Source organism: Rousettus aegyptiacus, unplaced genomic scaffold (assembly GCF_014176215.1).
Source record: "Rousettus aegyptiacus isolate mRouAeg1 unplaced genomic scaffold, mRouAeg1.p scaffold_m13_p_13, whole genome shotgun sequence".
NCBI classification, from domain to species: Eukaryota; Metazoa; Chordata; class Mammalia; order Chiroptera; family Pteropodidae; genus Rousettus; species Rousettus aegyptiacus.
The window spans coordinates 25,669,391-25,690,937 of NW_023416288.1; the positions used below are offsets into that span (position 1 = coordinate 25,669,391).

The 21,547-nt window shown below is 34.6% G+C and overlaps 1 protein-coding gene across 5 annotated transcripts in view; it reads right to left on the minus strand.

Moving 5' to 3' along the window:
• Window positions 1-21,547, minus strand: part of ETV1 (ETS variant transcription factor 1) — an 82,348-nt gene that overhangs the window by 31,663 nt on the left and 29,138 nt on the right. For 3 of the 5 annotated variants that reach the window (XM_016139085.2, XM_016139094.2, XM_016139101.2), the window contains 2 exons: window positions 5,265-5,394; window positions 2,383-2,571 (listed from right to left, as the gene is read on the minus strand). In XM_016139085.2, coding sequence (XP_015994571.1) covers window positions 2,383-2,571; window positions 5,265-5,394 — 319 coding nt within the window. The remainder of the gene's footprint in view (window positions 1-2,382; window positions 2,572-5,264; window positions 5,395-21,547) is intronic. The other 2 variants (XM_036230384.1, XM_016139120.2) reach the window with 1 other exon arrangement.

The window sequence follows — 21,547 nt, forward strand, 5'->3', positions numbered from 1 at the left end:
ACATGCTTCACAGGAAGCATGGTGCCATTCTAGTGGCATTTTGGTGGCATTCTTATGAGTTGCTGACCAATTGTAAAGAGAAAGTGACTCAAGAATCTTCTGGAAGAGAGTTAAAGGTAGGAGAGCATGCCAATGAACTCTTGGATGAAGAAAAACAGCATGTAAGTGGTGGGAAACATTGAGAAAAAGAGACAAGGCTCCTGCACAGCAGGTTCAGAAAATAGTGCCAAAGGGCTGGCCTGAGGAGTAGAACAAGCCTGAGGAAAGGAAGTGGGGTGCAGCCCAGTTGGCCATAAAGCATTACCAGAGTGAGGTGGGGTGCCCAGGCTGGAAGGGGCTATTTGGGGTAAGGATCTGTTCCCAGAGCAAATTTGCCATTTATAGCTGAGGGACTGTCTTCTTTGGTTAAAGCCCTCTGAGAAATCCTCCACAGAAACATACGGCTTCAGAGATTTTCCTGGGATTGGCCAGCTGGTACTGTCCTCAAAACACAATGGGGGGCAGTGGGAAAAGACCCTGAGCTTCCCTCTGGTAGTTCCGGACCGGCTGTTCCCAGTCTCAAAAATTTGACTTCAAGTAGAGAAACTAAAATGGATTTGGCTAAAGCATTTCATGTTAGGTCACCTAAAAACAGGCACGCTGCTTGTTTAGCAGTCATCTTCCATAAGAAATAACTAACTATTCTGCTCAAAGAGCAAACTATACAATCTAGAATTCTGGCGCTCATTTGAAGACTGAAAGACTCAGGTATCGAGAACTCTGGGAAGTCACCAGACATGGACAAAATAAACCTTGCTTCTTTTGGTCATAACTTTTTTCCCTCTTAACCCTGTACAATGTGCATCTGTTTGATGGCCCACCCTGCAATAAGATTTCTTTCATCTGTATTTATAAAACTGTTTACACAGATGCTCATACCATTATGCTCCGACAAGCTCTCAAGTCTACAGGGTGAGAAGGGAAAGACAAGAGGAAGCATTTAATAACTAAAGCACAGGAGGGCTTAGTGATGAAAACAAAGGTGGAAAAAGATACAGCTTAGTTTCATACTGGAAAGAATGCTTTCATCTTATCCCTTCTCACAAAAAGAGTTACTGAATTTGAGATTGAGTCACATTAAATAACCTATCAAGAGCAGATTTGAGTATTCGCTTATTTTTCAGCAAGTTGCCAGTGGCACATCTTCTGGTTTTCTCTGCTGATCTAGGATTCCTTCTGCGAGTTATTTTTAAAATGGTGCGTCAGGGCCGGTTTTCACTGGTTTATTGTTAAATTTTCAGAAATTCTGTGAGTCAATTGTTAAACACAGCCATTAAGATGTAAGCTATGTAAATGCATATTTAAACAAAATTATATTAAAAACAAAATCGGTACTCAAAACTCATCACTTTGTAATTATTGTTCTACATTTTACTAATAATTAAATGCTCTTGAGGTTATCACTATAGTATCTATATGGTAGAAATACTAAGTAATGAAGTGCTACTTGCACATCTCTTTCCAATTCCACATTCAAGGTTGTCACATAGACAGCTGTGAGTCAGCCATGAGGGGAACATTTACATCAGAGTCTCATTAAATGCTACAGATTAGGTCTTTTGGATTTACTCCTACAGAGCCTGTTGTTAAACATTTACCAGCAGCCCACTGGCTTTATATAAGGTAGAAGGTGAAGGAAGCATGCTGTATAAAATCAATCTGTGTTTTAAGTTGTGTTATTAAGATTTCTAAAGGTCCCCCAATATCTATTTAAATGTGAATTTACTTATCTCTAGGAATCTAGAATAACCCGCCACGACATTCTCCTGGCTCCACGCTCTGGGTTCTTGCCTTGCTCCTAAGTATAAATAATTCGGTCTATACCTCTTTCCCTTTACATTCTCAGTGTCTAGGGTCATTCAACTACTGACATTACATATTCATCATTTGGAAAGTTCTATTCTGCAAAGCTGTGTACAGCTAAACCGTTCAATATAAGGTAAAGAACCTAATTCCATAAGCCACCTACTAAAATTAGTCTCCTAACTTTATAGAACAAGTACACACATATGCTCATAAAAATGGGATGATCTGATTTAAAGTTTAAGTGAAGCAATTTAATTCAGGCAAAGCAAAAGGGAAATGTTCAAATGTCAGTATATAGATTAATTTTCCATTTTAGCAACAAATTTAAATGTTTATAAAAGGAATGTTTATAAACGACCTTCTCCACAAATTATTTATAACTATAGATAGAGCAAGCTCTCTCTAAAAATATTTTGCATAGATGCGCAAAATTAATATGCTCACCTTAAATCTACTACTAGTCTTAGGAATTGGTAATAGAAATTTCTTCCAAGAATGTGAAGAACAGTTTTTACAAAAATGGTATTTGCTGTATACCTGTGGTCCATAGGGTAGCTGCTGTCTTGCATGGACTGCGATGGAGGAAGGTGAGCTGGGAAAGCACGGTCAGGTTTCGGGGTGTGAGTTGAGTTTGGAGATGCATGATGTAGTGGGGACACTGGAGTGCTGGATGGTGTTGGGGGGTTGGAGGGCCTCATTCCCACTTGTGGCTTCTGATCATAGGCACTACCCAAGGAACCAAAAAACAAAACAAAACAACAACAACAGAAAATACAGGGAGAGAGAGAGGAAATTAAAAAAAACAAAAAACAAAAAACAAAAAACCATTTGTTTCTTTGGAACGATTAAAAAAAAAAGTTCTAACCCGAGGAAAGAAAAACACATTTTAGGCTTAAGTCATAAGAAAGTTAGAATTGTATGTTTTTGGGGTTTTGTAATTCTAGAACATGTAATCTTCAAAACTGCCACGCACTTAAACAGAAAACAGGATACTGGATATATAACTTGGTAACAGCATAAATATAAAACATATATACTTTTACATATATACATATACAAGCAATTCAGTATAAGAAAAATCACTGTCTATGAAAGTAGCATTATTTCCATTTATTCTTGATATTTTCCTAGAGCAAGTTTGACAGACCTTTTCTACTTCATGAAATATTTCTGGTATTATAATTCTTCTATGTTAAATTAGATTTTAGAATAAGAAGAAACAGTAAAATAAGATGGAGACCATATCTAGTTTGACTTTGCGGTAGAATTTTAAGAAGGCAATGCTTTCGCCTTATTTTCATTTTTTTAAATATAAAATAAATGATGCTTGGCATTAACTTCCTCACATGGGATAATAAAGATTAATGAGGCAAATTAAAATCTCTCTGATATATTTAAACTTTCTTAGAGTATAAAAATAAGTACAAAATGATATTCTTAAGAATAAAATCCTATTGTCACAAACTTCAGAAAATTCACAAATGAATAAAATGAGTAAACTTATTTATGAATTGCAGTTGATTTCTTATGGGTAGCTTTTAAGAATGTGATTTAACTAATTTTTGTAATTTAAACAGTATTTTACTAAAAACAAATTTTACTTAAATTTTCAAATAAAAAATATATTTCTAGGTTAAAATACTATATTTCCTCATAAAATAAAAAGCATTCATCAGTACATATTTTTTTCTTTTTAAAAACACTTTTTTGTGTGTTGACTTATGCAATAATTTATTCTGTTCCATTTATACAAGAGAAATACATTCAAGTGCAAAAATACAGAAGCGAAGGAGTATGTGCTGTATAAGTCTACTCTTGCCTTGAAGACAATAGTATTCATATAAAAAACATTGTTTGCTTCTGTTTACTTTCTTTACCAATATTCTTAAATGAGAATCCACTTGTTTTATAAAACGGTTCACCTCTCTCATTACCACATTAAAAACAAAACAAAATAATAATAATAATAAAAATGATAAGTCTTTTGCCCCAGGATATTACTTTTCCCCCATGAAATATAATATTTCTATTGTTTGTATAGAGAAGGAAAACATAATCTGTATTTCACTGTGAAAATTATTGGTCTGCAGGGAGAACCTTAAAATATTCAGTCAATTCCTCTACTGTTAATTTATGGATGTTAGATATGTCATATAATGCAGTAGTTATTTTATAATCACACTTCTGATCAATGACAATTCTATATCTCTTTGGTTCATTAATTAAAAATTCTTTGACTTATTAAATAATTATTCTAATATAAAATAAAGGATGTGAATTCATAACATTGAAGGAGAAAATGCAAAATTTAAAAACGCTATAAAATAAAATTCAGATTGATCATATACAATGTCATCTGAACTGAGTGTGGTATAGTAGTTAGCTTCTACAAGAGATCTTTTTAATAAAAGCTTTGTAGTTTTAATTGAAGTGGCTCATAATTGCAGGCTCTGGCGGACATCCTAGAAAAGCAGGTATAAAAGACAAGTTTGCAAGAATAAATAGTAATAGAATATGCAAGTATTGTTCAGCTGCCAAAAGGCTGCACAAATTTAAGTTTCTTAAATCTTATATATCCCGGATATAAAGAGTGTAAGAAAGTAGTAAACATATGAAGACTAGAAGACCCTTTAGGATCATAATGTATCATGAACTTGAATCAACATAACTTATAAAACTGCAAATATATGTAATCACTGTTTTAAGGTTCTAAACTAACTTCTTTTAAGAACTAAGTTTCTCTTATAATTGAGGGTAATAATACTCAATACACAGAGCCAACTTCTTCCTTATGCAATTAGAGGCCAATATGAAAAGTAGCAGAATGCAATTTACTGTGAAGGGTTTTTAATGAACATATATGTTATCAAATTTTCTAACAAATGAACAATGTACTTTTATTGCTCCACCCTTTATTATCATCAGAAAGAATGACTGGCTTTTTAATAGATAATAGCCTCTGCTAAGCCTTATAAAATTCTAACTTTATTGCAATTGTCTATGAATGCATCTTATAGATCATCTGCAAAGCCTGTCAGATAACTAATGTACTGCTGAGACCTGCCAAATGTTTCATTTTTTTCTATAAACTCTATCTAAAGTGCATAATGCATTCACTCCAAAGAGATCTTACAATAGCTGCTCACGCCAAGACCCTCTTTTCAAACCCAGAATGCATCAATCACTACAGTAGAAAAGAAACCAACAATGTAAATGAAAATTATTGCTTTAAAATTATTCTAAAAGTGTGTGATCAGATGGCAAATGGTTCTTTGGAGTTCTGTGAAACACACTGCCTAATTTAGCTTGTTATATACTGAAGATATAACTCTTACAAAATATGACTTGAGATTTTATATTATTCCAGACTTTATTTCCATAAGAACCATCATCCTCTATACATACACCTGATGCTTTACCTGACATTGTACAGGCACTTTTCTCCATAGCTGAATTTAAAGGGCTGTTCTTGACTGCAGGCAGAGCCAAGTTCTGAACATGGACTGTGGGGTTCTTTCTTGATTTTCAGTGGTAGGCCATGAAAAGCCACTAGAAAACAAAACAAAAATACCCACAAAAATTAAATGCAATTAGGGATTAAGTATATTAACCTAAACTACTTTTCATTAAAATGTCACTAACCTTTCATATATACATGTATTTAAGAAAAATCACTTGTGATGAAATTTCATGGAAGAAAAAATTATAGAGAATCTCTGTATACACCCTTTCTCCTTTTATTGTCTAACACAATACCTGCTTGAACTCTCTTATTAAACTGAATCACTTACAATTTGCTTAGCCGATATTAATAACAGAAGCTCAGTTTTCAGAAAATACATTTTGAAAATATTTCAGAAAGATTTCCAGCGATTAAAGTAGACAAAATGCAACTGATTATGCAAGAATTAATGGAAATCTAGAACATTAATTTTAAGCATCACCGAAAGGAAAATATCTCAAATCCATCAACAGTGATGGTTTAATGAAATAACAACTGAACTAAAAGAAAATCCAGGTGCAGCTCTAGTGGTAACCGATGATAATTTGGGCAAAAAACTCAAAAGATTTGAGGCCAGTGCTCATCTGTAAAAGAGAGATAAAAGTACTTGCCTATCTAGTTACTGGAATTGTGAGGATGAAATGTAAGAAATATGTGAAAGCTAACACATGTAATCTACTATAAAACAATTATTCTCCATCAAATGATGATTTGTCCTTTTTCATATGACTTAATGCAGGTTTATATTTATATTCATTAATGCTTAATATAATACAAAGATCATATAAAATATGAAGGCCAAAAGACATGTATTTGAAGGTAAAAATAGCTTTAAAAACAATATATAAAAATCTTCTATAAGATTGAAAAAATATCTATTAAAAGAGATCTAGTCAGAATAACTGAAATTTTAATACAAATAAAAAATTGGTAAAAAGATAAAAAATAGACATGAGAATGGATTTTATTTTCATGTACAGTTTGTCCAAGTATGACTAATCAAAGGATAAACACACAAAGGACACATGTTCTAAAGATTTATTCTAACTACTATAAAAACTGGAATTAAAACACAAAATATTAAGTCTATATTCTATACAGATATGACAAGGGAAACTTTGTAGTTTATTATACCATTCAATCTTGATTATGACATTATGGCATTATAAACTTGTACTAGTTTGAATGTCATATGATTTTCATATAAGAATTTGATATCAAAAACTCTCAAGCTGCAGGAAAAAAATGCTATTTGTTTGTACATGTACATAATTCTGACAGAATTGTTCAATGGTAGTACTCAAGAGCTATCTGAAATGTCACAGAAAACAAATTTGCCAAAGAAACAAATTTTACCCAAATTAATGGTCTAAGGAAAACATAATAAACAATAATAAAATAATTTCACCAGGTGATCTATTTCAAAGTATTTCCTTAATGTAACATATATTTAATATGCCTATTCAATGTAGAAAGTAGAGGAATAGAAACAAAGAGAAATTAAATGTGTCTTCATTTACCAAGGGTGCTTATGTTCATTAATTTTACCAAGTCAGAACATTGTAATGCATTAACCATTAAGAATGATTTAAGAGCCTCAAGAATCAATTATAATATAAGGACTTGTTAGGATTCTGATTTGAATAACTAACTAGAAAAAGACAACTTTGCAACAGACAAGATATCTGAATATGAACTAGGTATTAGATAGTTTAAAAATTATTGTTAATTCTGTTGAATGTGATAATGGAATGGCAGTTGTACAAAAAAAAAAAAGACTTAAAGTTAGAGATTCATAAAGTATTTACAGAAAATAATAAGATATCTGGAATTTTCTTTTAAATAGTATTAAAAAAAAGGATACGGAATGATTCAAGTTAGAAAAATGTTGACAAATGTTAACAATTGATTGATGAGTAGGTGGGAGTTCATTATTCTTTCTACTTTTGCCTAAGTCCCAAACCTGCATGATGAAAGGTCTTTAAAATCTTCAAAAGATTTAAAGTCAAATGTATAAGAAGGTTATTTCCCTGTGGATATGTATATATACACACACACACACACACACACACACACACTCGACTTCTTAGAATGACAAATACTGTATACGGAATCCTTAACCACACATTTGTTGCTTTTTTAACAGATAGTTTTCAACTATTTTAGTATTTCTTTGAAAATATACAGCTCAAAATATATATATAGTCGAGTTTAGCACTTTGGATTAAGTATTAGATTTATATATTCCTTAAAAAAAGCTGTAGTGATATTATAAGGAACTCAACTGGTCATTTGAAAAAGCAGCAAATTATTATACCTGAGAAATCAGATCTAATTTATAAGAATAAAATTAGTAAGACCTCGAGTTAATAAATATGCAGTATAATACACAGTTGATTGCATTTATTCATTATATCAGAAACCATTATATTCAATATTATTATATTTTAAAAGTTTTTGGGACCATGAGGGAGAATAAGATTAGTAAACAGGACACAAAAAAACACTAATCATAGAAGAAAATAATCTGCAAATTAGGCTTCATTGAAATTAAGAACTTCTCTTCATTGAAAGAGACTATTAAGAGAGTGTAGAGTAAGCTACAGACTGCAAGATATTAGCAATAGAAAGACCTGACAAAGACCTCATATTCAGCATATTAAGAATTGCTATGTTAATAAGACAAAATAACCCATCTTTATGAACAAAAGATTTGAACAGTCAGTTCATAAAAGGAACCTAAATGGAAAACAAACAAATGAACAACAAAAAAAGTATACGAAAAGATATTTAACATCTTTACCTATCAGGAAAATGCAAATAAAATCACATTAGATTGTCACTATATGCCTACTGAAATGACTAGACTGCAAAAGATTGGCATTATCAAGGTTGAAGGTCTAAAGCAACAGCGACTTAAATATATGCTGCTGAGACTATAAATTTATAAACACACTTTGAGAAATATTTTGGCAGTAGCTGTTAAGGCTCAACATAAGTCTATCCTATGGCCAGTAATTACTCTCTAAGGTATATAAGAGAAAGGACTATATGTGTTTACCAAAAGAGACATATAAGAATGTTCATACCAGCTTTATTCATAATAGTAAAAACTCAAAAAATTCAAATGTTCATTAACAAGAAAATGGATAAATTGTGGCATATTGATATAACAGAATACTTTGCAGGAATAACAAGGAACAAATTACTGACACATACAGAAATGTAGATGGTCTCATGGATGTGAAGTTAAGTATAAGAAGCCAAGCACAAGAGTGTATAGCATATGAATTTCAAGAACAGACTAAACTATTTGATAGTGAAAGAATCCCCTTCTGTTGGTGGATGGGAGTGTTAATGACTGAGAAAGGGCACCAGGAACCTACTACAGTACCGGAAATATTTTGCATCTTGCTCTGGGTGGTGGTTATATAAATATATACATCTGTAAAATCCATCAAAATGTTACTTAGGGTTTTTGCATTATAATAAATGCACATCTCAACAAAAAGTTTTAAAAAATGTGAAAGGCAATAAGTAACGCTATACGAATTAAGATATTTGAACATGTCTGGGTTCCTGTTCTGGGAGAGACATCTCAGAATGTGCTTCAATTTCATAGGATAAGATGAGTCGCGGGAGGGGGGATGACAAGTTTGGGGCACTATGAGGAATGGTTGCTAGCATGACAGTATCAACCTAGTAGCAAAAGGCATGATCCATTCTAGAATATACACTATCTTGAGCTCTAGGGCTTTCAGACTGGATCCATGTACTTCCTGAATTGACTTAGATGAAAGGACATTAAGGATTCCCAAAGTGCCACCAGAGTTTAAGTTGATCCCTAAACTCAAGATCTCCAAGTCTGGCTAATCATCAAATTACACAGGCAACTTTTGAAAAAAAGATTCCCAGACCCCATATGTTGGAAGATAAATTATATCCTCCCAAACTTTATATGTTGAAGGCTTACTAACCCCAGAACCTCAGTCTGTCACCTTACTCGGAAAATTAATGAAGATGAGGTCATCAGGGTGAGATGTAATCCAATGTGACTGATGTTCTTTTAAAAAGGGAGAATCAGAATAGAGACAGGAGAATGCCATGTGAAGATGAAGGCAGAGATCAGAGAGATGCTTTTATAAGCCAAAGAATGGCAAAGATTACCAGAAAACCACCAGAAGCTAGGGGAGAGCCAAAGGTTAGATTCTCCCTCACAGCCCTCAGAACCCTGCTTGACACTGTCATCTCAGACTCCTAGCCTTCAGAACTCTGAGACAGTAAGTGTTGTTTTTTTTTAAGCCACCCAGTTCATGGTACTTTGTTATGGCAGCCCTAGCCAACTAATATACCACTCCCAGAAATTCTGATTCATGAAGGTTGGGATTTATATCAGGATTCTGTATCCTATAAAATTTCTAGGCCATTCTCATAACTGAGCTAATTTCAAATCCATTGTGATGCTTAGCAACACCTGGATCCAGTGTGAACTGCCTTGTAAAATCAATCCAGTACTTGAAAAGACTTTACAAGAAAAACTATGTCTTCCTTTTCCTGAGATGCTGACGCTCAAGAATTCTCACAGGTTCCCTACTCGCAGAAGTTAAGGGCTCCCCTACTTTCTCCACAACGAACACATTCAACGCGTGTGGGCCTCTTACTTATTATAGGCCCCTGGAACTGTGGTTTTATTTTTCTAATCATAAGCCAAATTAAGTAATCCAATGAATTTGAGTTGGCTAGGATTTTTTTTTTTTTAATTGCTGCGTGTGAGGAAAACAAAGAGAAGCCACCCTGAAGATCTTAACATTTTGTACAAGAACCACACATGCTACTTTATTTCCCTCATTTTCCCTTTCCTGCTTCCTGGAGATTCTATATCACAAAAGTGACTTGTCTTATTTATTCTTAAATAAGGGTAGTATAGAGACTCCTACCAGAGAGGGCTGAGCTGAGAACGTGTTGGGTATTTCATCACGGGGCTGAGAGTCTTGAGCGTCTGCTAACAGGCAGTTTTCCAGCTCACTGGCACAGGCACAAGTGAAAGCAGCACATTCATTTTGTGCAATTTGCTTTACCTTCCCACATGGAGTTGGTGCATGTAAAAGGCTGTTAAGTACTAAATTATTCCTTATCAAATCACCATCATCTGGAGTCATGATCAACACTAATTAAATTACTTTCGCTGAACACGGCTCCAGCCTGCTGCCGAGGCTGCTAGGTACGTTTCATTTCGCTTACTGTACCGTCCTTGCTGGGTCTGGAACAGAGAGCTACAGGCGTCTGCATTGTTTGTAATTTTAATTAAAGTGAATCTTTCCTTCTTCAGGTATATCAAATCAAGTGAGTTAACTCCTTCATTTCATTTACAAAGGAGTGATGGTTCAAAATGATATGATACTATATCTTAATCCCTGATTTCAGACAGTTCAGATAATTTATCTATGAAATTGGCAATCCTCCTGGGGCATTCCTCAAATACATTTCCATGCAAACTTTAATAACCCACAAGTCCTCTGGACAATCAGACCTTAGGAGGAAAAATAGAAAGAATGCTCAAGAGATGCATCTTGCATTTTTTCTTTAATGGCGGCTTGACCTTTAAAACCACATCTTGAGGCTGACTAATGATGACTGAGTTCTTCTAATGGTTAAATTTAAGAGCTCCAAAATACCAAGACTTAAAAAAAATGCAATTCCAAAATAAACTTAACCACTTCTTAATTCAAAAAGTTTACTTGGGGTTATGGTATTCACTTTAAAGTATTTGTTAAATTACTAATTGTTTTCATGTTAGATTTATGAACTATGGAACATCATCTTCCATTCCTTTCCACCTACATTTTAGAACAGAGACACAATCTTGTCCTCATTCTACTGGAGCATTGAAATGCCCTTGGCTTTACAAGTGTAATACAAGCGTAATAATGCTGGTATACAACCACATCTTTGGTTGAGGGTAGACAAATAATAAATCACAGTTAAACACCTAAAATAAAGATGAAGATAATGAATTTAAAAATTTGTTCATAGGAGAATAATTTTATAAACAATCATGATGCTGGAACATTTAAACTGGAAACAGACTATATTTGTTGTAATTGACTGGTTCATGTTTGATCCAAAGAATAAACAGTGAAATTTATGAATTGAGTTTTGATTTATATTTCTATGGTGAAGATGATGATGTCCTGTAAATTTAAGAAAAATAATATGTTTAACTATAAGCATTGACTTATTGAATTGTGGTTGAGTTTGGCATTGTGATAGAAAACACTAACTAGCTATAATGCTTTTTAAAAAAACTTTGAATTTACATAGCATTATAAAGTTTTCAGAGAATCTTCGCCTATTCTATTTGGTTCTCATCATTTAAGACAAGAACGATATTTTTACCTCTCCATTTTGCAAAAAAAAAATATTTGCTAAGCTTCATGCCTAACAACAAGTTAAGAATTAGAGCCCTGAGCTTTTTTTTTTTTTTTTTTTTTGAGGCAACTTTTGAACCCCTGAGCACGGAATTCAAATTTATTTTGAATAAACACATTTATGATTTCTTTCATGCATGAGCAGCACTATAACATTACATCAGATGTTTTTTTTCATCCATTCATTTCTCTATTAACTCTTTCATTTACTATGGCCCAGATGCTATGCCAGGTTCTGAGATGGGGAGGGGATATGGAGCTACGGAAAGATTAAAAGTAAGATATAGTCTTACTATCAAGAGCTCACAGAAGTCCAAATAGAGCTTTAGGGTTTGTTTGTTTGTTTGTTTGTTTGTTTTAAGTTTTCTCTAATAAAGATATTGGCAAGTCTTCTTTAAGTTTGATTAATTCATGTGTATGTGATGCATATTTCTGTATACATGACCTTAGTAATATATTCTTGGCACTTGTATCTAAATGAAAACACTTCTCAAAGCATTCATGCTTGGTTTTAGGCATTCTGCCTTCTTTCAATTTATTACTGTGACCAAAGGCATTTACAAATTCACACCACTCACATTTCACTAAAGGAAAAATGTTGCTATCCAGCATCTAAAAGCTTCTCCTAGACTCTGATAACCAAAATGTCACAAGTGATGGGTCCTCTTCTATATGTGGACAGTGAGTGTAAATACAGTGATAAGTTGTCTTGGCACTGACCTTTCACTGTGCTTCCCTCTCAATTCTTATTATAAGAGTGAAATACAGTAGCAATTTCTGTGAGCGCAAAACAATTACCCCAGAAAGAGAAACACATCACATATTTAATTACTTCTCTAAACAGAACCATGTCTTTGAATTAAAATTGTATCTTTTTAAGTAAAAGTAGCTAGGAATACAGAAACTTGATGGTAGTCATAAATTTTGATGTTGAGTTTCTGGTCTGCTCAAAAATTCTCCTTTAGAATAGACTACTTGTGTGATGTTCTATAACGGGGTTTGGCAAATTACAGCCCATGGCCAAATGTGGCTTCTCAACTGTGTTGGTAAATGAAGTTTTATTGGAACACCGTCCCACTCATTCATTTAAGGATAGTCTAGGCTACTTTGAGTAATGGAGTACTTGTGACAGAAACCCTAGGAGCTTCAAAGCCTAAAATATTTATTATATGACCCTTTACAGAAGAAAGTTTGCTGATCCTTGTTTTAGATTATGGTCTACAATGAAAAAGGAGAAAGAAATCATAAATGTAGAGGAAGGGTACAGTGACATCTGCTAGCAGTAGGGTGCAACTAAAGTAGTTAACAAAGGACATTTAATTTCGTTTTATTAACTCTGTTTACTCTGACTCTCAAAACCTAGTGTACAGCCTCGTGTAGCCAATTTATGGGGAATACACAAACAAGATGATGAAAAAGACACAATATTGAGGCTCTAAAACAGTACAAATTTATGTACTTTGAAAAACTTAACGGCATTTACTTAGACCATGATTATGTATAATGTGGAGAAATTTTTACACTTGTCTACAAAATATAACGGAGAAAGTCAAAACAAATCATTCTGTGGACACCATAGTGCTTGTAAAAAAATTTTTTCACTTGGCTATAGCAGTGAATTAAAAAAAAAAAACACTATAAAAGGGTAAAAATGTAAATGGTATACATAAATTAGATTATTTAAGACCAGATACAAGCATGGCATGAAAAAAGCATGCAGCCTTTTATACAAATATATGTAGTTAAGAATACACTCGCTAGCTGAAAAGCGTTCACTTTAAGTTACTAACCCTTCAGTTTCAGGTGATAAATGAATAGCAGTGACCTCACTTAGTACTAAGTTAAATTCCAGAAGCAAAGGGGAAGGCTTGTGTACAAATAAAAACAACCGTGTCACATCCTCGGTAAATCCATCTTCCAAGACACACAGAAAAGCAGCAGGCACTGCTTCTGCATCTGAGGCTCTCAAAGATTCTTTTCCAGTACATTTACCTCTTCCAAGCCCTCCCCACCCCCACTGTGCACACACACCACTCACACGTACATACACCAACATCCATTACTAAAAGGCCTAATCTCAGCTATCAGCAGAGTGCCTTTATGGGGCCATTAAACCATTTCTCTTGTTTACAGTGCTTGAAGAAAGATGTGAATTATGTCTGTGACAAAACAAGCGATAACATTTCTAAACTGCTATCAAAATGCAAACTGAAACACATTTAAGGACAGGGACCCTGATTCAAGTTTTCATGATTTTCCATTATTTGAAGCATCTGGAAACACAAACATCTATATTTCCGAGGTAGGAATTTAAACCATAGCACAGCGAGATGATATTTATTTTTTCTTAAATAATATTCTTCCAGTAGAGCAGTTATAAAATAGATACAATGTTTTTAAAAGACTATTATTATCAGTTGGAATAGATCCTATATCATGCCCTTAGATGTTATTTTGGCAACACATAATATGCTCTTTAGTAATAATCATAGACAAAGCAAGGAAGACTCACCTTTATTATGATTCTCAGAATTTTATAATTGAAGAGGACATTAGATATGAATAAGTTTTAGGGATCGAGTTAGTGTTTGTACTCAGAAACCTTCATACTAAAGTGGAAGCCCAATGGATAAAAAGATAGAAAAGAGGAGCGCTCCTTTCAGTAGAGGAAGGCAAAGGGTCATTGACACGCCCCTACCATGCTCCCGACCTAAACACTCGGCATCTGTAAGGAACTTCCTGGGCGGTTTGGAAACCAACACTGTCTCGGAGAAAGCGTATATTTCTCAGAAGAGGATATCAAACCTGTTTTCTAATACCAAACTGCGTCTGCACATCCTGCAGCAGGGAGTCCTGCATGGTCTGGCCAGGGGGCATGCCTGAATAGAGGAGGGGATGTAGTTTGAAAATGTCCCAGAGGTGGTTCTGCACCTCACAGCCCCATCCAGTATTGGTTATCTAAAGACTCGGAAACTAGTGCTGAGGACAAAGCTGAAATCAGAAGCCAGGCGTCCTTACATTCTACAGAGTAAAGCCTGATTATGTTACAGCCTCACAAGACAGTTATTTCTTAAAAGTACACTTAATAATTCAAATTTCTCTATAGAGCAGAGTACCATTTTGCTATCTTAATAGAATGTAATAGACCTGAAACACAGTGTTCGGGCTTGTCTATCTTCTCTTCAGAACTAGTGGCGATAGGAAGATGCAGCCAACTCTCACTCATCTGAAGGTCACTTACCTAGCGGTCCTGAAAATCTAAACTAGAGGTGGCCAACATTTGTTTGGTTCACAGATGGTTTCAAATAATTTCAGTTACTTGTGATCATTTAAAAAATCAGCTTCAAAGCCTTTTCCTGGTTTACAATCTAAACTTCTGGATTCTCTAGGGGGGGTGGGGTGGGACACTATCCAGCAACACTGAGTCCACTTTCCAGACAGAAAAGCAAGACAGCGGTTGCCTGAGCCGGTTGTCACCTGCCTCTTTCGTCAGGGCTTGTGTTCTCATACTTGCCACAGTCCCCATCATCCCCACCACTCCGCTACCTCATTATCTCTTGCACTAAATTCTCTTCACTCACTTATATGCTTGGAATGAGGATTTTCTACCCCTCATCTAATACACAGCTAAGTTCATTAGTGAGTGTGTTCCCACATACAGACTTGCATGTGCGCGTGAGTGTGCGCACACACAGACACACACACACATGTGCGCACACTCCACCTCTAATTAGCAAAAAGGAATATTACAAAATTCATTACACTGTGGCTCAGATACTCAAGTACTCCTTCTTAGGCAATAAGGCAGAGTGGCAAAGCTAACGGTCACTTAAATCTTCCTGATTTCAAATCTCGTCACTGCCACTTACCAGCTGTAAGACTGGGCAAGCCACTTAACCTCTCTCTGTGCTTCAGTTTCCTCATCTATAAAATGAGGATAATAGCACCTGCCTCGTGGAGTTGCTGATAGGATTAAATGAGACACTACTCATAAAGTGTGTAGTAGGCGCTCAATAATGTCAGCTATTGGTTCTGTTATTATTCAAATCCAGAATCATTAGACATTTGGCTAAAGAGAGCATGTAGCTCTTCCAGAAACAAGAGTGGCTAAGAGCATGGATACCTTGTCTTGGCTTTGCTACTTACTGGCTAAAGGACTAGTGGCAAACTAGGTAACTGCTATGTGACTTAATTTCTCACTCTATGAGGCTTGTCACAGACCTTCCTCACTGAGTCTGTGTGAGAATTAAATGAGGTAACTCACATGAGAATTTGGAATTTTACTTGGCACATAGTAAGTACTCAGTAAATGTTAGTTATTACCATTATTTATCCAACCACTTCCTTTCACAGAAGATAACTCAAAGAAGTAACTTATGACAGTCACAGGACTCTGGCCATCAGACTCTTCGCTAATTTTTCTATTTCATCTTGCTCCCAATTTCACTTTATCAACTACACATTAAGAACAAAACAATTTACACAGGGAGAAAAATCTGTAAGGAGAGGTTCCTGGATAGAAGGAAAAAGTCAACAGTGTGGCCTGGCAGAATGAGCACTGGATTAGGAGTAGATTAACTGTACCTAGATCTGACCCTACCCTGTAACTAGCTGTGTGACCATAAATGAACTGTGCAACTGCTCTGGGCTTCCCTCCTTAATGTACGAAATGAAGGTATAAGACTAAGCAATCTTTCCTCGTAGCTATAAAATTTAATTCCTGGGTGTAAGTACCTTATTGATGTCAAAGAAGAGGAAAATGCAAAGATCTGATACAATTCAGATGGCATAATGTTCTGAAGCCACGCAGGCATCTACACACCTCAATAATAACTGAGGGCATTACTGCGTTTTAGCAAACAGCAGTGACCAAAATTCATAATTATGAGGAGCCTTCATCGTCATGAAAAAGCAAAATCAGAATTAATCTACTATATTCAAGAAGGGAGGGTCCATAATGCACATTAGAAAGCTGCACATGTGATATGGTTACAATTTTAAAACACTCGATGCTTTAAAAGGTGTTTCACGGACCACCCACTTTCCAGTTGATGTCAGAAAGTAATATGTTATTATAGTAATAAAATAAAAAGCAGAAGCAAAGACAGAAAGTTATTTTCCTAATTTCAAAGCATCACAAGTACCATTAACTAAAAAATAAAGAAACCAAGAACAGAATGTGTTGATTCATTCCTCTAAATTTTAAAGCCCAACCTTAACGATCACAGTACTTCAGCAGTAGTGGCACTAAATGGTCCTGATCTTCTCAGTCTAATTGCCAGGAGAAAGTATCCTGGGAGGAAACCGGTTCTTCCATCTGGAAAAGGGTAAGAACGAGGAAAGAAAGGCCTAATGTATGAACAATCCAAATCTAATCAGTTTTGCATTTTTGCATTGGCTTCAAATCAGATCTTCCTACCCCTACTGGTCCAGTAGATGGAAAGCAGCACGACACTATTTTTTTGGAAACAAATTCTGTACAGTGAGCCCAAACATACAGTACTTCATATCCAACTGGCAGGAATAAAACCTGAACAAGCTGCAGCTATTTGAGAAACAGACCTAATAAAATGAAATAAAGTTCTAAATCAAGATGCCCACCCAAACCCGCACCTCTCAAAAATTGCTCTACTTAATAAATTACCTAATTATGACTTTCATGAATATGTAAAACATCTCTTCTGTACAAATTGTTCCACCTTGTTTTAATATAAATACTCTTTGTAGCCCTATAACATTCCAAAAATAAATATTATTTCCCTGCCTAGTAATTCTTTCAAATAATGGACAACGCTATTTGGAAAAGACTTCATAGTAACTATTATTATCCTAGCTGAGAAGAGGCTGGAAGATTCCAGCACTACCTGGTGTTTCTCGGTCTAGCAGAAAGAAGTTCTTCGGAATGCTATGACAGATGGGCCCTGCAGAACCCACAGATACCAGGGGTGTTCAGTCCACATCACTGGGTGACCATGAAGACAGGTCCCTCCCATAGTTAGAACATATGAAAGCTGGGCTTCTTCTATCTCACATCTTCTGCCTCATCCAACTCCCTAGAACAAACCTCAGAGTTCCACCCTCTGTACACTATCTGTATAAATCGCTAACAAATGATTCAGAAAAAAAGAGGTAAAAATATATTTGAAATCCACCAATACAAAAAAGATAATAGATAATATACAATAGAGAAAAATCAATGCAAATGGTAGCATCTCAGTATATTTTACTTATAAGTAATTAACAACAAACATGATCTTTAATTTTCTTTATCTAATCACAAACACAGGAGCTCCAACTTAAAATTTTATATTAGTTACTGTATATATAATAACACAAAAATCAAAATTAAGATAATATTTCATTGCCAAAGAAGACTGCCAATTACTAATATGCCTGTCATCATTTTGGAAAAATAATTACTAAAAGAAATAGCAGTTTCTATGATATGTTAAGTTTTACTAAGAACAGTAGCCAAGTAAATGTTTTTATGAAATGAAGTATAACCATTTCCTTCAGTATTATTTTAAAAGCGATGAAATAAGTTATTAGTGATGTAAACACTTGCTTAAATGAATTTATTGCTGTGGTCTTCAGAACTAGAGGAGTATAATTAGAAATTTAGAACTCATCTCACATACATCAGCATGCCCTGGAAAAGTCTTTAAGGAAGTCGGAGGTAAGAGAAATACTTGGTGGTGAATATCACCACCGAGCCAACCGAAACGCCAAACCTATATACCACACTCAGAAGCCTAACAACATCCTAGTATCATTCCATATCTTCAAATGTTTGTGCTTGACTTGTTTTAATATTCGTCCCCTGAAAAGGATCTTTTGATTTTGATTTGATGAACCTGTACTGCTTGAAAAATTCTATTTCCTTTCAAATTAGTGCCTCCTGACTTTTGATTCACAATTTCAACATACTTTTTTTCCAGGCTGTATGTATGTGAAAAGAGCCTTTAATTACATGGTCTTAAATTGACCAGTTTAGTATAAAAATGATGCACTGGATAACTGGGAGGCAACACTTACACAACTGAGGAACACCTACAGCATCGTGAGGTCACTCCAGTGAAGATATGATTGATCCAGACATTATTGGCCACTTGACCCCTTGTTCGAAAAGACCCCATCCACAGACTATCAAAGTTAAAAATATGTTATTAATACCAGAGCTAGAAAAGTTTGCTCCTCCACAAAAGAAAGCTAGCTGGCTAGGCCAAAAAAAGTATCTTTCAGTAAATGCCAATAAAACTTTACATGCTGCCAAAATAGCAAAGATGGAGTAATTACAAAGGAAACTTTGCAATTTTTCTGACAATAAACACCTTCTTAAAAAGAAATTGTCTGTCACCTGGCCTCAATTGTTATAGCTGTTAATACGAGCTAGGATAAATCCTGCAAAAATTTTATTTAAACCAACTACTCATTTGGCAAAAAATTTTATAACTTCTTCCCCAAAATAAAGTTAAGGATTTTCTTTAAAAATGGCTTGTAATGTTTAATTTAATGTGCACTGAAGCACATTAAATTCATGTATACATGAAGAATTACCACTCTTACAGAAAAACTTTTACCCAAAGTATTTTGCCCATCTTTGAAAATGTTCATTTTACTCTGTAAGATTAAGAAAGAATCCCCTCATAAGAAAAAGAGAGAGGCATGAGATATAAAAGTAAAAAAACTATTATTTGGAGGCTACATTTTTTAATCCAAAAATAACCTTGGTGAAGAAAAAAAAAAGCCATCATTATTATGTAGAAACATTTAGAAAAAATTTACTTTATTCTTCACATAGAAGATAATATTGATGTGGACCAAAATTCCTTATGAAAATCCATGAGACTTTCTTAAAAAGACTCATAGCTAAGTACAGTATTTGCTCTTAAATAGTGACAATACCATCAGCACACCTCCAGATTCCAATTAAGACATTTACTTATTTCTTAACAATTAATATTAACTTAAAATTATCTACAGCACAGGAGTAATAGAATAATAAGCTGCAAAAAGTCTCTTCTGACACAAGCCCAGTCTTCATCAATAAAACAAAAAGCAAACAAGGCCAACACTGACCAAAAAAAAAAAAAAAAAAAGCAAGAGAGCCTTGAGCAGGCTTAACCAACCAAGGTCATGAAATAAACAGTCAAGAGATACCATGTAAGATACACTACATAAGGAAATGATTTTACCGTGTGAGTCCTGTAGGAAGCCAATGTAAATGATTGGTGTATACACAGATCACATTTCCAAACTAAAGGATATAATCCCAAGAAAATTATTATTGGAATGAAGAGTTTTAGAATTAAATTAGCATTTTATAAGTAATTTTTGTGGTTTCTTAACATACTCATTTTTATTAGATCATTTCCTTTAAATATAACCTCCTTTTAAAAGATGTACTACATGTTAGATTAAAAAGTACTTTTCTCCTACAAGAACACATCTATAATTTTTCATTGGCATAATAGTTGGGAGCTACAAATCCCAAATGAACCAAGTCAGGTTACAGTATTTCAGAAGGAGTTTAAGAGATTACTCTTGCCCACCTTCCACCTTCATAACCTTTACTTTACAATGAGCAGCTATTGAGAAGTACTTTAATCATGGTTATAGAACTTGTTGGAATTGATTTCTATACCGTGAACCCCAACTTACGTTAACATATTTAAACAAAGTTACAATTGTATTCCATTTAGTTGATATGATCTAGGGTAGGAGTCCCCTACCCCTGGGCCACAGACTGGTCCCGGTCCATGGCCTGTTAGGAACTGAGCCACACAGCAAGAACTGAGCAGCTGGCAAGCAAGGAAGCTTCGTCTGTATTTGTAGCCACCCCCTAGGGCTAGCATCACTGCTTCAGCTCCATCTCAGATCACCAGGCATTAGATTCTCATAGGAGTACCTGTCCCTGGTGTTAAAAAGGTTAAGGACCACTGATCTAGGAATATATAATTGTTAGAATAGTTGAAAATATAAAATCAAGTCTGATATAATTATCCATTAATTATATACACTTATAACCTAAGAAACCTCAATTTTCACTGTATTTACAGTATTCCAGAAGAGATTTTTTTTAAATGTGTAGAAAATTATCCTTAAATTTTTGTTACATATTAGTTTTGATGTAACCTCCTGACTGCTAGTTCAAAGGATGTTTCTTTCTTTCCATTTTTCTCTCTCTCTCCACCTCCCCATCCTTTCCTTCCTTCCTTTTTTCTACTCTAGAGCCTTCCTATAGCACTACCCCATAAGTGCATCCTTGAAGCTACATTACAAGGGAAAAGCTACATATAATATCATTCTGATACTTCAGGACACAGGCCCTGACTGATGGGAACCAAGACGTTGCACCAGTTACTAAATTTGACTCCACAGCAATAGTGTCATGGCAACATTCCAATGTATATATTTTTTTACCTCTACTTGCTAACTGCAAATAAGGGGAAATTAGATTACCACATTAAACGTAAAATATAGAGCATAATTAGGTAGCGGCATTCTACAGGTGTCATTGGAGACAGAATACTGCAGCACAAAGGCAAGTCTATTTAAATTACAAATTTTTTACTTTTATCTCGAGCAGAGCATTTCATGGTAATATCAAAATATATATAAAATCATACTAATCTTTACACAATGCAAGTCTTTGTGTTATCAATAGTATATAAATGCACTAACTGGGAAATAAGTGCTGCATTTGATTTAATTTTCACATGAATTTCACTTAAATAGATATTAGTTATTAATTCTGTGGGTTTTGAAAATT